General features: G+C 38.7%; 1 protein-coding gene across 1 annotated transcript in view; it reads right to left on the minus strand.

The window, feature by feature from the left end:
* USH2A (usherin) overlaps window positions 1-16973 on the minus strand; it is a 558840-nt gene that overhangs the window by 473851 nt on the left and 68016 nt on the right. The window contains exons 10-11 of the mRNA XM_075204257.1: window positions 6631-6826; window positions 3841-3971 (exon numbers count right to left, since the gene is read on the minus strand). Coding sequence (XP_075060358.1) covers window positions 3841-3971; window positions 6631-6826 — 327 coding nt within the window. The remainder of the gene's footprint in view (window positions 1-3840; window positions 3972-6630; window positions 6827-16973) is intronic.

Here is a 16973-nt window from a genome sequence, read left to right on the forward strand (position 1 = left end):
TGGATATTCAGCAAACAACTCTTTCCAACTCCAACTATGTCACATGACTCATAAAGTTGTACATTGTGAAATGCATAACAAGGGAAGGTGAAATGCACGAGGATGACCTTACTCTAACAACTTATTAGGCTTTACAATAAGAACAACATTCAGTACATTTGCAAACTCTGCTTATTAATAGGACCATCCAAGTGAGAGCATCTTCTTAATAGAGCTAAACATTCCATGGAAACATCTGCTAGTACCAGCTCCGGTCACTCTCTAGTTTTCAGCACAGATGGCTTAGTTAAATTCATTGAGCAAATTATTTATTAGGTTGCAGGCTTAGAGTATTAAAGTTATCATGGGATCCACAGATGGGACTTAAGGCTAAGTTGGCAATCTGGCAAATCACACTCAGGAAATGTATTGGAACAGTAACTATTTGACAGCAAAGTCCACAAACTATTCCACAGTCATCTCTGTATTTATGGTATGAGGAAGATATATGTGAATCAGCAAAGGGGACACAGAAGTAGGATTCCCTGGTAGACCGTTGCACTTGTCGCAATTTTGTCCCATTAGGTATTACAACTTATCATCATTATTCACAGTAATAAGAGATGTAGATTCTGAACGATTCACCATACTAGTCATGCCGGGACAGCACCTCCAAAAAAGGCTGTCTCAACGAAGACCCTACACTAAAGTGGGTTTTTTTTCTGCTTGCTGATCACAGCGTCAAAAGACATAGCTTAAAGGTGCCGGAACTCACATCACTTAGTCAATCACTGTACACACCCACACACGTCAGTTGTGTAAGGATACATAACAGTCGCCACCCGCAGACCACACGACCAATCACAAGCTGAGCACTGCCACAAACCGAGCAGTGCCATCACAACCAGCGTGGACGAAGTACGCATGCATCGGACTCAACACACAAGCAGCCCGCATGCACTGTTTTAATGATTTTGCCGCCCATCTGCTATGCTCGACAGGGCGATTCAAGTCCATGTGGACCAAACAAGAAATGTTCAAAATTTACTTTTAAAACTTGGAAAATCCATTGAAAAAAGTTGCCGGAACCCAGTGCCGGTGAGTTCTATGACAGCAAAAGCACTGGGGTTTTCTCCCTGGCTGAGCTAATTGTGCATGCATACACCGAACTCTGTGCAGGCACCAAAAACCTCATTGCTCTGAATGCCGAGGCCATTTCGTTACTCCTCATTTAAAGCCCATAGCTCGTGGCACTAAGGGAGCCCAGTCTTTCCCATCCACACTCACACTAAGTATCATTTTACATCCCTGCATACCGCTGCAATTCAAAATGTACTGCTGTATGTATTTACCATGCCAGGGCTCACTGGCGAGCCTTGGTGAAACCACACTCCAACCACCCTCCGAAATTAACTAAAAACTCCTTCATCGGCAGAATGGAGGAACTCACCACTGTGTGGCTATTGTGCATCTGTAGCCAAGATCACGCATGCACATAGCTATAGCACCCGATTTCTCCTGCTTTAACCCAATGGTAAAATGAAAGAAAAAGAGCAATGGCCATTCCACTGAGAGAACAACTGTTTTCTCCAGACTTTTGGCTCGTCGCAGCTTAATAAATAGACCCTTAGGTGTTTCAAGTATCTATGCAATAAACCTTTGGATATCCTGGGCACGCTCACCTGCATTTGAGTGTTGGAGAAATTGTGAGTTCCTCATTATGGATTCCACCTTGAGCATGCTCAGTGCTTCTCCCAACACTCAGCTGCTGCTGATCTGCAATCCGTGGCCTATTAAAAGCTCAGGCTGAGAGTAAGACCTTGTCATATGTATCATTAACTTCATGTTTGTGTTTCCAGCATCTCAGCAGATTACATGTTTCCTTATTCCTTGATGTGTATTTGGATTGAGACTACACTGATTTTTCTGCTTCCTGACCTCAGCTTCCATTTATCCCCATGTTGTCTGCCGCCTGCCTATGGACTCTGGAGTCTGGTTCCATTGCTACCTGACTCTCTGGGCCTGACTCATGTCCAAACGCAACTAACACTTTTTATTTGAATGTTTAAAAAGAGCACGGATCTTGTGCGTAGTTCAGACTGTATTTAAATCCAACCGTATCTCAAGATACTTTTCGATTTTGATCTGGGTGTAAGTTCGCTCTGCCTGAACGGTGCTTTCCGTATGTAGACTGACAGAACAGACTGAGCTACATGCACAAGCATATGTGCAATATACACATCAGAACGCATGCAAAAAATATTCTGTTGTAAAATAAATGAACAACTATTAACTCTTAAGACTATGCCGTGTCAGTCATCACAAGCAGTCGCCAGTTACACCTGCTCTGTAGTTGGTGCAAGTGATACCGGTGGCAGTCAGTTTCACGGTACTGACTACCCCGACAGAGAATACAAGGACATGAGGAGCCCGATTCAATAGTACACCGACCTGCAGATTACTTCATATCACCACTCGCTCTGTTGCCGATTGGAGAAAATGACGTCATCACCATCCGCGACTTGGCTTAAATCGGCGATGGACGGACCCGCCTGTCATTTATGTCATATAAGTATTAGAGGTTAGGCTTAGGGTTAGGATTAGGGTTAACCCTAACTCCTAACCCTAATACCCGTAACACTCCTAACCCCTAAAATAGTACTTACATGACATAAATGACAGGCGGGTCCATCCATCGCCGCTTTAAGCCAAGTCGCGGATGGTGATGACGTCATTTTCTCCAGTCGGCAACAGAGTGAGTCGTGATCTGAAGTAATCTGCATTCCGGTAAGAAGCAGGTCGGTGCACTATTCAGTCGGACTCCTCATGTCATTGTCTTCTCTGTCGGGGTAGTCAGTACCGTTAATAGGTACTACACCCAGTGATACCAGCAACTCAGAAATGGAATCGTTCACATCTGCATCAGCACACCCTTTCTGTACATTGCCCCTTTCCTCCCCCATTCTGCCTTCAAGTCATAGGCTGTTGTAAAGGTCATTGGCGTTCAATTTAGTGCAATTGTCGTTCTTTGGCATAAGGTCCATCCTTGAGCATGATCAGAGTTATTTCACTCAAAATTTGCTACACAAATGGACATATGTCCAAACATGGATCCGGCCCTCTGTGTTCATTCTATGAGCTCGTCATCTGTGTACAGCTGAAGCATCCTGTCTCTATGGTACTTGAGCTAAAATATCCAATTCTGTGTCCTGTCTCCTGCTTGTGGCTTCTCCTACAGGGGCAAACACAGGATTTGTAGAGGGGGATTTCCACACCACCACGCCACCAGTGGGCGTAACCAGCATGCATGGGGGCGTGGCTATAATTTTAGACAGTGCTTGGCTGCTCTCCAGCTCTTCCTATCCACATAATATATAAGGGCAATGCTGCGTGCACTACTATTAGGTGCACACAGCTCTCTCTTTTCAAGCAGAGCCGTGTGAAGCAGAGGCAGGGCCCAGCCACCTCGAATATATAGTGCCCCTGGCTTGTAGGGGGGGTTTCCAGAAACTAAGAAACCCCCCCTCGGTTTGCCTTTGTCCTAGTATCTGTCCATCCACCGTTCTGTTCTACGGACGTCTGCCAGTGGTGTCTTACTTATCTGGTCTGTGTTATCAATGTAGAATCAGTGGCACCTCCTAATCTTGTTCTGTTTGGAGAAAATTACCCATATCCCAAATCCGCAGAATTTTGCATTTTTATTTCACTCTATACCAACCCTGCTATATTCCAATAGCTTCCACAACCAGTCATCAATTACATGTGTAACATTGACGCCTGTATGAAAATCAACTATAGTACCAATAATACCTCCAAGTTCAAAATAATCAAACAATTGACCAAGTGATCTGCCATAATTACCTTTTCACAATTCTGGCTCTTGTTAACAGTGCCCTCTTCATTACATTCACAGAGCAGGCACACATCGGTGACAGATGGGTTAGCGTCAAATTGCCGGTAAAAGTTATCTTTGCAGACGTGGCAGTTTCTTCCTAGAAGAGTCAGGGCTTGCATGTTTAAGCTTGAAATTTATTAAAATTATCTGTAAGAGCCAGCTAAATGACCATATCCCTTTGAGAGAAGGATAATTTTCAGAATGTCCATTTTAAAGCACCTTTCCTCTCTACCTGCCAATGTAGTGATCCAAAGCATATGAAACTATGAACCTGTTTCAAACAGCGTTTTACCTCATTTAACTTCCATCTGTTACAGAGTCCAATCCCGTGTCTCTCGACTGCAATGCTGCATAGGTGCAATTTTAGAATCCAAAAGTTTACGATCAAAATATTACCCAATGATTTTGTTTTCTTCTACTAAAAATAATTTAAAGAAATAGAAGAAACATTTTAGTAAAATGTTCCAAATTTGTGTTGTTAAAATTTAAGAATTGTAAGGAAAGATTGCAAGCAGTCCACTATGAAAATGGAGTTAACCCCCTAATGACCAGAGATATCTGGTACATCAGTGATCAAAGCTATTTCCTTTTCATAGAGATTCATGGAGCTCAGTAGAAATAAACTTTTACAATTTTTTCCTCTACCAAAACAAATGTTATCATTTTTTGGGGGGAAAATTGTTTACTTTTAATAGCATATTAAAATATTTTTTTCCCCTGTATTTGTTATATACAGGGAAACAGTTAAATATTTTTTTTTCCAAGGTCACGCCAATAGTTACATTCATGAAAATCAACTCCATTAATTTTTTTTTACCAAAATGTAAATTAATTAGTTTTGTTGAATACCGAATATGTCTTTTTTTATGAACATAGAGAAAAACTTAATAAGATTTTATTTATTTATTTTAAACATTTGGACAAAAAAAATGATTCCAGATCCTACGACGGGACCCCCCGAGGATGTCATTGGGGTGTAGATTGTTTTAGTGGGGACTTCTCCCGTTAGATTCTTACTGTTTGGTCTAACTCAGCAGGTTCATAGTCCTTAGGAATAGTAGGACTTCTGCTGGTCAGCTTCATTTATGAACATAGATGGAGGAAGAATCAGATTTGATGCCTAGAAATGAAAGGCGACTCCTGATTGAATAAGTACTTAAATCTCGAATTATATCTGCCTTTTTGTTTTTGTTTATAAATGCAAGAAACTTAACCAGATCTACAAAAAAAAAATTAAATTCAACAAAAAGGGGTATTTTCGTAACATATCAAAGTGATAAATAGATGGATATTAGTGACTTTCATTGCGCTCAGATTTTGGGGACTGCCTTGTTAATCTCCGTCAAAGTTTCAACTTTCAAACAATGTAAATCTTAACAGACATTTCTGCATAAATTATAGCTATACAAAAAAAGTAGTAGCTAACTGAAAAACTAGGAAAAGTATACCTTGGAAAAGGAGGCCAGTTTATCAGGTCAAATTCCATGTCTAAAGTGTCAGCATCTATCCATATCTATCTATCTATCTATCTATCTATCTATCTATCTATCTCATATCTATCTATCTCATATCTATCTATCTATCTCATATCTATCTATCTCATATCTATCTATCTATCTATCTCATATCTATCTATCTATCTATCTCATATCTATCTATCTATCTATCTCATATCTATCTATCTATCTACCTATCTATCCATATCTATCTATCTACCTATCTATCTCATATCTATCTATCAACCTATCTATCCATATCTATCTATCTATCTATCTATCCATATCTATCTATCTATCTATCCATATCTATCTATCTATCTATCTCATATCTATCTATCTATCTATCTCATATCTATCTATCTAGCTATCTATCTCATATCTATCTATCTACCTATCTATCTCATATCTATCTATCTACCTATCTATCCATATCTATCTATCTATCTATCTCATATCTATCTATCAACCTATCTATCCATATCTATCTATCTATCTATCTATCCATATCTATCTATCTATCTATCTATCTATCTGGATACTGCAACAGAGTGTTTTCTTACCGCTGCTGCACACAAAATGCTATAATGTCAAATAAAACAAATTGTAAGGTTTTTCTTAATTAATTACAAAGCTCAGACACTTGATTATAAACACATTGATGTACACCTCAGACTTTTTTTTTTTTTTTATCTCGTTCATGAACTTTTTGTTTTGAAATACATTAACCAGATGTGGGACATTCTCTTGAAATCCATTCAATCAATGAATTGTACACAGACGTACTACAATTAATAAATTAATTAATTATGTGACCTCTGAGGACAACTGATGACTCCAGGGTTTATTTAACAACAAAATACATTAATCGTTTTTATTTCGAATTAACAAAAGTCATTATATTTGTTTTTCTTTTATTACTATTTAAATGAGAGAGCATTTCTGTTGTTCAGTATCAAAGATTGCCGAGCAAAAACATTTCGGTGTTAGGATGCATAAAATGCAAATATATATGTATATATGTGTATATACATTTATATATTTGCTTCTGACCTGACATTTTAAAAGAAGCGTTTCATATTTGGGAGTTAGTTTCAGTTCAATTCAACTGACTATAATACACAGTTGCTGCTTTTTGTAATTGTGCAAGACTTCAGCACCTATTCCCAAGTTTACCGTCTAACAACATTGTCATTTCATCCGGCAAAACATCAATGGATAGCGTTATTTACTACTAAGCCCTGCCGTTGACCGTATTACCTGCAGTGTTGTGCAAACAATTGTCACACACTCCCCCACCTCCTCGGTAGTGGTCATGCGGGTGAGGGTCTACAGTAGCATTATAGTGACAGCTAGATGAATGGCTGTAGCACTGGCATGGCACGCAGCTATAGGCATCCACATGATCACCTTGATGAAACGGCTTGTTGTTAAAGAGCGGCAAACAGCGGTCACACTGGAGACACAAATAATAAAAAAAAAGGAAGAGAAGATATATCAGATTTGGTTATATATTCATGTTCAATTTATAAGCTTATCAGCTTCCTTTCATGTGATAATTTTGGAAAATATGGATTAACCAATTCACACTCTTAGGAACAATTTAGTCACTGAACGAAATTGCCTGAGGCTTTTTATCCTTTTGAAAAAAAAAAATATAGGGATTTATACCCTCCTATGTGGTTCGCAATGACTTCCGTGGGTCACAGCAAGCAGGCTCATACATATTTATGTGACCCCGTCCGTCTGTTGGCTTCGCATTTCTTTGAAGTGTGACCCCAATAGATGCCTTATTCTGCCCAGAGATTTCCCTGTAATGGCACAATAAATATTGTTCCACTTAAAGGGTTTAATTTTTAAGTTAAAGCTGTTAGCAGGGCTAACTAAAAGTAATACACCCACAGTACAATGTACTAACTGCTGCAAATGTACCATAAATCAAACCAAGCCTGAATTCCCCTCCAGGGCAATCCCCGGAGGCATATAAGCTTGCTGTAATCTGCATAAAAATACAGTGTATATTTGGTGAGAAAAGTTAAAGCATAAAACAAAACAATGTCACAGCGGAGAGCATTTCTCCATGAGAGCAATAATAAAATAATTTACTCCAATATGCTACATTTGTTGGAAAAATAGGTTGATAAGGGTTATTTTTAAAGATATCAAACTTTAGACCTGCAAAATAATATTTAATGTAATACAGAAATCAATGCCATAGGTATTTACTGACCAATGTGCATTTTACACCTAGATTAGATTTACTAAAGTTTCCAAAAAAGGAAGCTGGAGGTGTTGCCCATAGCAACCAATCCGATGGATAGCTAGAATCTGATTGTTTGCTATGGAGAACGCCTCCATTTTTCCTTTTTAGAATCTGTAGTAAATTTACCCCAAAGACTTTTACTTTTACATAATTGTTTTAAAAGCATGTGATGCATTTGTTTTGCAGCTTTTGCAAATTATGCAATAAACAGGTATTCACTATATTGATATAAAAGAAACAGTAAATTACAGAAAAACAAACTATAAAATATAATATAAAAATTCAACTAATTTTTTGGGGTGCTGTTATTTACTTTTTCTAGCCTTTTCTCTGATTGGTAGTACGACAGCCTTTTCTACGATCTTTTTAACGTTCACCTTTTTGTGAGGAGTTTTCTAAAGCAGCATTATTATATTTATATAATAAAAATAGCAAAATAATAAGGCCATTACTTTAGTTATTTACTTTATTTAGAGGGGGGGCACGATATTTCAGGGGGTGGGTGCAAAATTGTGACAGGGAGTGTTTAAACTGAAATTCACACAAAATATGATAATAATTGTTCTCCAAAATAACAACAAAACATGAAAGAAAAATATAGTAAGGCTTTAATCTTGACGTATTCCCATGGCAAAGGCTGAAGGCAATGAGTCATCCTAAATATAAGCGAGTAGGAGAGACGAGGATGATGGCGGGTGCAGGCGTGACTGCACCCTCAGGGGCAAATGCAGGATTTGTAGAGGGGGTTTTCACACCATGCCGCCAGTGGGCGTGACCAGCATGCATGGGGGCGTAGCTATAATTTTAGACAGTGCTTGGCTGCTCTCCAACTCTTCCTATCCCCATAATATACATGGACAATTCTGTGTGCACTACTATTAGGTCCACGCAGATCTCCCTTTTCAAGCAGAACTGTCTGAAGCGGGAGCAGAGCCCAGCCATCTCAATTCTACAGTGCCCCTTGGAGGGGGGTCTTGGATGGGGGGTTTCCAGGCACTAGGACCCCCCCCCCCCCTCGGTTTGCCTATGCCCCTCCCCCATCACATCTTTACACTCAGCAGTGTTATCTAAGTCGCCAGTTTGCTCTTATGAGTTTGCGCTGCAGCACTTGGCTATTCTGTAACATTGTATTTGATCTTATATGTCCAATCTCATACGAACAGGACATGACAGCCAATTCCCTGGGGCTTTCCACATGCTACCCTATGTTGTTAGTATACGATTAAATATTTTGTAAATCATTATCTGGTAACATACTTGTATAGGTCTACACCCTACATTATATATATAATAAACCAATGTAACATGTTTCCGACCCACTATAGTCCTTCACCAGTGTCACAAATAAACACTTAATCGTTGTGGTTTTACCGACATAATTTGCCGTGATCCTAAATCCAGCATAATTTGTCCAGCATTTTGGGGAACTCCTCCTTCCCCCTTTATGAAGTCTGTGTCACCGTTTTATAGTGAGCCCTTGCTCAATTTGTAACGGAGAAATTCCTCCAACCCCTCATCCATACTAGTCTTAACATTTTTTTGTTGGACGCCCCCCAACTGGACCTCTTTTTTAATAAATCACCAGATTCAGGACACATTGGTGATGCACAAAATCCTTAAAGGTCACAAACAAACTTGTTACACTTATTGAATTGTAATTCATCATTATCAGCTATTTATATAGCGCCACTAATTCCGCAGCGCTGTACAGAGAACTCACTCACATCAGTCCCTGCCCCATTGGAGTTGATAGTCTAAATTACAAAATGTCTGTAATGTATTACTCTTGAAGCATTCAATAAACAGATTAAAAGTTAACAAAAACAGGACTTTATTTAAAAGTTGCCATAGTGCATGGGAAGGGCTGCTCTGTTCTAAAATCTGAGTCCGTGTGACGTTTTGGAGAGGGGTCTGAGCGGAAGGACCATTGGAAGAGCTTAAATCACAGATATTGCGACTTCTTACTGGCCCTTTTGCTCACACCCGTTTCTGCAGAAATTTTAAAGTAATGACAAACATGAAGTGGTCCCAATTTTAGGTGGTAATGTAGCTTTTTTAGTTAAGATGTAAATAGAAAGTAGCTAAATAAGGGCTATTGGGTAGCTATGGTTACCTACAAATGCAAGAAACACAAAACTTTAAGGACTTTATATAATTACAGATATGGAGTTTTTAATAGATATGCTCAGGGTTGGTTTTCTGAAAACCGAGTCCACCCAAACTTAGGGGATCCGAGTAGGCTCGCGAGCCGGCTAGGTATCTCCGTGCATCCTCGGATCTGAATTGAGGCAAAACATCATTGTTGCATTGTCGGATCTCGCAGGTTTTGGATTCCATAAGTACCTCCCTCCCCAGGAGATCCAGCGCCATTGCTCACATAGAAACAGGGGTAGAAGTGTTCTTGTCACTGTCCATTCTCCAGTAACATTGCTCAGTGCCATTGCTCATACAGAAACAGGAGGGGTAGCTGTGTTCTTGTCACTTGACAAGAATTGACTGGAAATTAATGTTATTGAGGTTAATAATAAGGAAGGGATAAAAAAAAGAGGCAAATTGAGTGATTTTAGCAAAAAAATTGGGATTGTAGAAAAAAAACGGGAACCAAAACTAAAACAAGCGAGGGCATTTTTGCCAATACCAAAACCAAAACACGAAGTTAATCCAGATCCAAAACAAAAACCAAAACACAGGGGTCAGTGAACATCTCTAGTTTTTAACAGTCTTAGGCTGGGTCCACAATACAGTGTTTTCAGCCGATTATTGAGCCAACAACGCGATAAATGACCGTCCGGCATGATATCACATTAGTGTGTACGCTGCAACGATGAACGGTTATTGTTTCAAAGCTCATTGTATCGTTTGATTTGATTTTTAAACCGGACTAAATATCTCATTCAATGGTGGAACAATGTCGTTCCGATCCTGCAGTGTGTAAGCACTCAGGACCGGCAGTGTCCATAGATCTCTATGGTGTGTGTACAGTCACCATCTTTTCAGCTGATGGTTATGACTCATGAAGAGCACAGATCTGACGGTAAATTGTGTAAACTGTGTATAGTGTGTACATGAATCGACATGCCCATCGGGACTTTTATTCTTTTCTGTTGTTGGTAAAATTGTAAAAGATGTCGCATCGGGAGAAATTTTCTGTAGTGTGTACCCACACTTTTTGCATTCTAAATTTAATTACTGATAACCATCATTACACGTATTCACGCACAAGGATTTTGTTTTCAGATCCAGTGTTTCACCCAAATTGATGAAATCTAAATCCTCTGAAAAGATGAGATTATAAAAGAATCTGCTTCACTAAATCTGTCCCTAATATATATCATCTTATATGACTAAAGCAAGTAAACAATCATGTTTAAAAGCACTAAAAGTTTAGGCAAAAATATACCTTTGCATGTATCAAAAAAACAATACAATTTTATATATAGGAAACTACCTTGATATACTTCCCTTAAGTCTGGCCAGCGACAGTGGCACTATGAATGACACACACTTTCCTAATTTTCTTGAAAACCCCTACACATCTATGGTCAGATGTAATGAATCAGTGCTCACTTTTTCTGTTGGGAAATATAGCTCAATATACTCTGTCTGAATCATTTCTGTTTTTTATTGCCTATCCAGTAATGAGCCAGACTTTCTTAAGATCTTTGAACTGAATACATTAAAACTTGCATGAAACTATCAGGGCAATCAAAAAATACTAAAATGTTCCCATTTGATGTACTAAAGAATAATATCAAAGGACAGTCGCAATGCCGGCAGGAATAACAAGTAGGGTAGAATGTTTAAAACATCACCATAGGAAGGCAGAAATAAATAATTGACATCTACTTGGGAAATAAGGTCAGGGAAATTGAATGTTGTAGAGGGGCTCCATTTGGACCTCACAGAGCTGATCTGTTCCTTACAGCTATCAATCTTAAGAACGGCGATATTTTATCATCAACAGTAATTTAAGTTGATTACGGCGTCAATGTCATGATAATGATATAGGATCTGAAGATAATGAAAGAGTAATGAAAGAGAAGGTAGAACAGGCACTTGAACAATTACTTATATATCCTCCACACAAAAAACCTGCGGACAACTCCATTTTTGGGGGTTCAGGCCAAACTCAATAAATTTAAATTTTTTTGGCAGGCACACATCGATCAGAACCTTGTCATATTTAAAGACATGTTTCAGGGGGTCAGTGAGACATATTATTATTATTATTATTATTATTATTATTATTAATCTTTATTTATAGGGTGCCACACGGTATCCGCAGTGCCGTACAGAATACAGACAGTGGATCATACAGGGTAGAGACATACATAACAATAAACAAAAATACCAGGGGATATATTTACTAAACTGCGGGTTTGAAAAAGTGGAGATGTTGCCTATAGCAACCAATCAGATTCAAGTTATCATTTATTTACTACATACTACACAATGACAGCTAGAATCTGATTGGCTGCTATAGGCAACATCTCCACTTTTTCAAACCCGTAGTTTAGTAAATCTTGCCCCAGGACTTCAAAGCTCCCAACATAGCTTACACATTAAGGATGGAGCAGAAAAACAGGTAGAGAGACAGGAGGGAAGAGGGCCCTGCTCGTAAGAGCTTACTTCCTAAAGGAAGGGGAACAATGGGGAGCTATAGGGGGTCAATCACAAGAGAAGGTGGGGAGAAGTTAATTCCCCTAGACTGGGACAACTCCTGTGGGTGCCGCTTCCTGGTTTTATTATGCTTTTTATTTATTATTTTCTAGGCCTAGGCCATGTTTTTTGTTGCCATTACAATGCCCTTGTCACCTATACACAGAGGGTGCAGCCATTTTGTAAGCTGGATCAAAGGTCACACAAATTGAGTCAGTCACATCACTAGAAACCAGGGACAGCTGAGGAAAGGAGACTCAGCAGTTTATTACTTACTACTACATCTGAAAATAGGTGTATTTTGAGGAAAATGTAAGGGTGTAAAAAAAAAATATTTATATGATACATTTCTCAAATGTATTATTTTTGACCTTTTATAGACTTTTTTGCTTAAAAAACCATGATATCTCAAAAGTTAATTTTATTAAATTTTGTCCCCTTAACATCAATCTGCGCCTACCTTTGCATGCTAGTGGGTCTGACTGGAAATATGCGCAGTGGAACCAAAGAAAACTACACATTAAAGCCTTTCCTACGGCCAGTTTAGAACAACAGAATTCAGAGGTGTAACTTGAAATTCTGGGGCACCTAGCAAAATTTTTGAAGGTGCTCATAAGGTTTCCTGGTAGGGACACTTCGCCCACTCTCCTTATTTACCTTACCAAGCCACTTCCTCCTTTTCTGCTGCGTGCCACACTGCCCTTCATTTACTGCTTAATGAAGAAGGAAGCTCCAGAGTTCCCTTCTCCTCTGAGCTGTATTTAATCTCGGAGCACCAGAGTGCCGACTTGTGCACATGGCATTCTGGGACTTCATAACTCTTGCACATTTCCAGTTTCTATCACCTTGGTCTAAATGTGCTTTGGTATTAAATATACTTGGAAGGCACAAAATGCAAAAAATTATTTATATGATGACTCTTGGTTGCTTGGACCTTGTGAGTACCCATAAAAGAAAAGTCCTTTTGTGGTGGGTTAAATCATCATCATCATCATCACCATTTATTTATATAGCGCCACTAATTCCGCAGCGCTGTACAGAGAACTCACTCACATCAGTCCCTGCCCCATTGGGGCTTACAGTCTAAATTCCCTAACACACACACACACACACACACACACACACAGGCAGACTAGGGTCAATTTGTTAGCAGCCAATTAACCTACCAGTATATTTTTGGAGTGTGGGAGGAAACCGGAGCACCCGGAGGAAACCCACGCAAACACGGGGAGAACATACAAACTCCTCACAGATAAGGCCATGATCGGGAATTAAACTCATGACCCCAGTGCTGTAAGGCAGAAGTGCTAACCACTATACCACCGTGCTGCCCACACAGACTCGCCCCCATCCTCAAATCTGTCAAATGCTTCCTCAAAACTCACATCTTCACACTTGCCTACTCCACTCCAGGCCAAGACGATTCCCACCACACGCTCCATCTGCCCCTTCCACTCCATTCCCTTCACCCCTATTATGTCCATTTGCTTCCCCGCTCCATCCTAAACAGCTCCCTCATCTCGCTCTACCTACTTCTACCTCTCACTTCCCTCCACTCCTATCGTCTCCGTTTATTACCCTAATCCTCTTCAGTGTTAACTCTCACAAGTTTGTCCCACTCTACTTCCTGTCCTTTCTCTCTAGTCTCTTGTATCGATTTTGACTTATTCTACTGTTTCTCTTACTTATCTGTATTTTATTCCGTTTGGTTTTTGTTGATTGTGCGGCGCTGCGGATTCTATAAGTAAGATAGGATGATGTCACAAAACAGCAGTTGCCTTTTTGTACATTTTGTACTTTTCTTCATTCGGAAATGACCCTAACAGAGTAAATAAGTTCTTAGTTGCATCATATTTACTTTTCAGGGTTTTAATATCTTTTTTGAAGAAATGCACTTTATTTTTTAGAATTTTTTTAAAAAAGAGTCTTATCAAACAACGCAGCACAATTATGTAAAATCTCCGGAAGCTTATTAAATTGAAGCCGTGTAATTTTTATTTTTACATGAGGTGGGGAGTGAGGAGAAAACCCCTGTAATGGCAATAAAAACAATGGTGAGCTGTAAACTTTCATACATATAAAATATAAAATAAAAGTATTATAAACAGCAAAGGCCTATAAAAAGTATTGTTTTTTTTTTGCATTTTTCACATTTTATTTTCTTATATTATTGCATTAAAACAGACTTAATTGTGAATTCTTACTACCGATAAAAAAAACCCCCAAAATACTCTGTAATTTTGAGTACAATAGGACAACTCTAAAGATTTTTCTTAATTAATTTCAAACAAAAACAGACAATTGATTTTCAACTTGTAAGATACAAAAATAAGCACTGGAGCCACAATTGTCTATTTTTGAAATAAAATCACTTTTTTTCCCATTGGGAAAATATTTTAAAATAATAATTTTGAAAAAATATTTTTATGCTTTTTTGTTTTCTATTTGCTTTGGAAGAGAAAGCTCAAGCCTGAGCCTTCAGTTCTACTGCGCAGCCGTGTTTTAAATGATTTAACAATATATACACCAGTCAGCTAGAGGTCACACAGTAGTGTGTTTCAAAACAAGAGATTCATCATAAAAACAAGAACATACAAAGCAGGTCCAACAAAAGGATATTGAAAAGAACAATATGGGCAATGAAATATTGCAAAAAGATTTCAAAGATTTTCAATATTCCTTGTAGCATACATCGGGTCTATGATTGAGAGAGAATATGGTGTAAATATGAAGGTTTGCCAAAAATCCTGCGGGGTACTCATGTGAAGGACCAGCCTATGGTCTGATGGTACCAAGAGTGAACTTGGCGGCCTTATCGCTAGTGGGTAAGTTGGGTGCAAGACTAAGTAGTATATTTACAAAGGTGCGTTGACCCATATAACGGAGAAAACAGCAATTTTCTCTGTAAAATGGGCATTGCATTATTTACAAAGGTTCAACGCTTGAAAAGGGAGAGCTGCCTGCACCTAACAGTAGTGCACGCAGCATTACCCATGTATATTATAGGGATAGGAAGAGTTGGAGAGCAGCCAAGCACTGTCTAAAATTATAGCCACGCCCCCATGCATGCTGGTCACACCCACTGGTGGTGTGGTGTGGAAACCCCCCCTCTACAAATCCTGCGTTTGCCCCTGAACCATCACTTCTGACCATCGAGGAAGCGGAAGAAGCAGTGTGAAGCCCCCTCCTCTACCGCAGAGTAGGGCGGCTGTCACATTGCATCGCAAACAAGGTAAGTGTTGGTTATGCTACAATACACATTGTTGCCTATCGCAGCAAACATTTCAGAAGTAGTAAATAGACAACTAAGACTGTGCTTAATACCAAGAACACTATCCCAGCTGTGAAGCATGGTGGTGGGAGCATAACGGGGGGCTTCTCTGATTCAGAGACTAAACTTGAAAAAATAGAGGGCACAGTGGATAGAGCAAGATAAATACACATCTTGAAGGTAAATCTGCTGCTGTCGGCAAGAGAATTAGAACTTGGGAGAGACTTATTCTAGCAGAACAATGGCAAATCCTACAGCAAAAAGTCAAAATTCCCAAAAAATGTCTAGGGGGGTATATTTACTAAACTGCGTTTTTGGAAAAGTGGAGGTGTTGCCTATAGCAGCCAATCAGATTGTAGCTGTCATTTATTTAGTACATTCTGCAAAATGACAGCTAAAATCTGATTGGTTGCTATAGGCAACATCTCCACTTTTACACACCCCCCGTTTAGTAAATATACCCTTTGGAGTTGAAGCCCAGAGACGAGATGCTGTTTTTTTTTTAATCTTTATATTGAGTATTTTGAGTTGATCAGTGGTAAGAATTCCCGAATAAACCCTCCTAGATGGCATCATATAAGAAAATAAAAGGTGACAAATGCCAAATGGGGCAAATGTGTTTTATAGACACTGTATAAACTTAAACAAAGACAGAGAAATATACTTACAAAGACATTTCTGGGCATTATGTACATATTGCACCACACAAAATCAGGCTTATTAGGGGGTTTTAATTTCTGATTAATGGTGCAATTGTAAAAATAAATCATACAAGTTCACATGTCTATTAGTTTAATTATATCCATTAATCTCTTTTGAGGCCTAATCTAAAGCACGTTTAACTGTTAATTCAGTATAATAACAGTTTTGTGTCTAGTACAGAAAGCTCATAGCAAGAGGTTTTGTTCATTTTTTATTTTGTATATTTTAGGTATTGCAGAGACGACTAAACTTTTACTTTCTTAATAGAGCATTTGAAGGGTGTTCACAAAGCTTCCCGGAATTATATTGTAGAGAGGCGAAACCAAAAGTGTGTCTGTGTATTGGTCCATTTGCGCTCATTATTTTTAACTATCAACGTGAAAGCGCGTAGGCTTTAAGAACAAGTGGAGAATACTTCAAATGAATGTCTGAGTGTACGAGCACCTAACATCAAAAACATATGTTCAAAAATATATTTAATGTTACACAGAGAACAATAACTACAATCACAATTCAAAACTGTACTTTTATGAAAAAGAAGAAAACAAAGTAAATCCATTTATATAACATCATCATGTACATAGGTAACACAGATTAATACCAGCGTTTAACTGTTGAATCAAATTCCCAGAGAGATTTTACTGCTGGACAAGATCACCTATGATAACTGTAACGGAGAGGTCAGTACAGCCTGCAACATTATGTGGT

The sequence above is a fragment of the Mixophyes fleayi genome, chromosome 3 (assembly GCF_038048845.1).
Source record: "Mixophyes fleayi isolate aMixFle1 chromosome 3, aMixFle1.hap1, whole genome shotgun sequence".
In the NCBI taxonomy this organism is placed as follows: Eukaryota; Metazoa; Chordata; class Amphibia; order Anura; family Limnodynastidae; genus Mixophyes; species Mixophyes fleayi.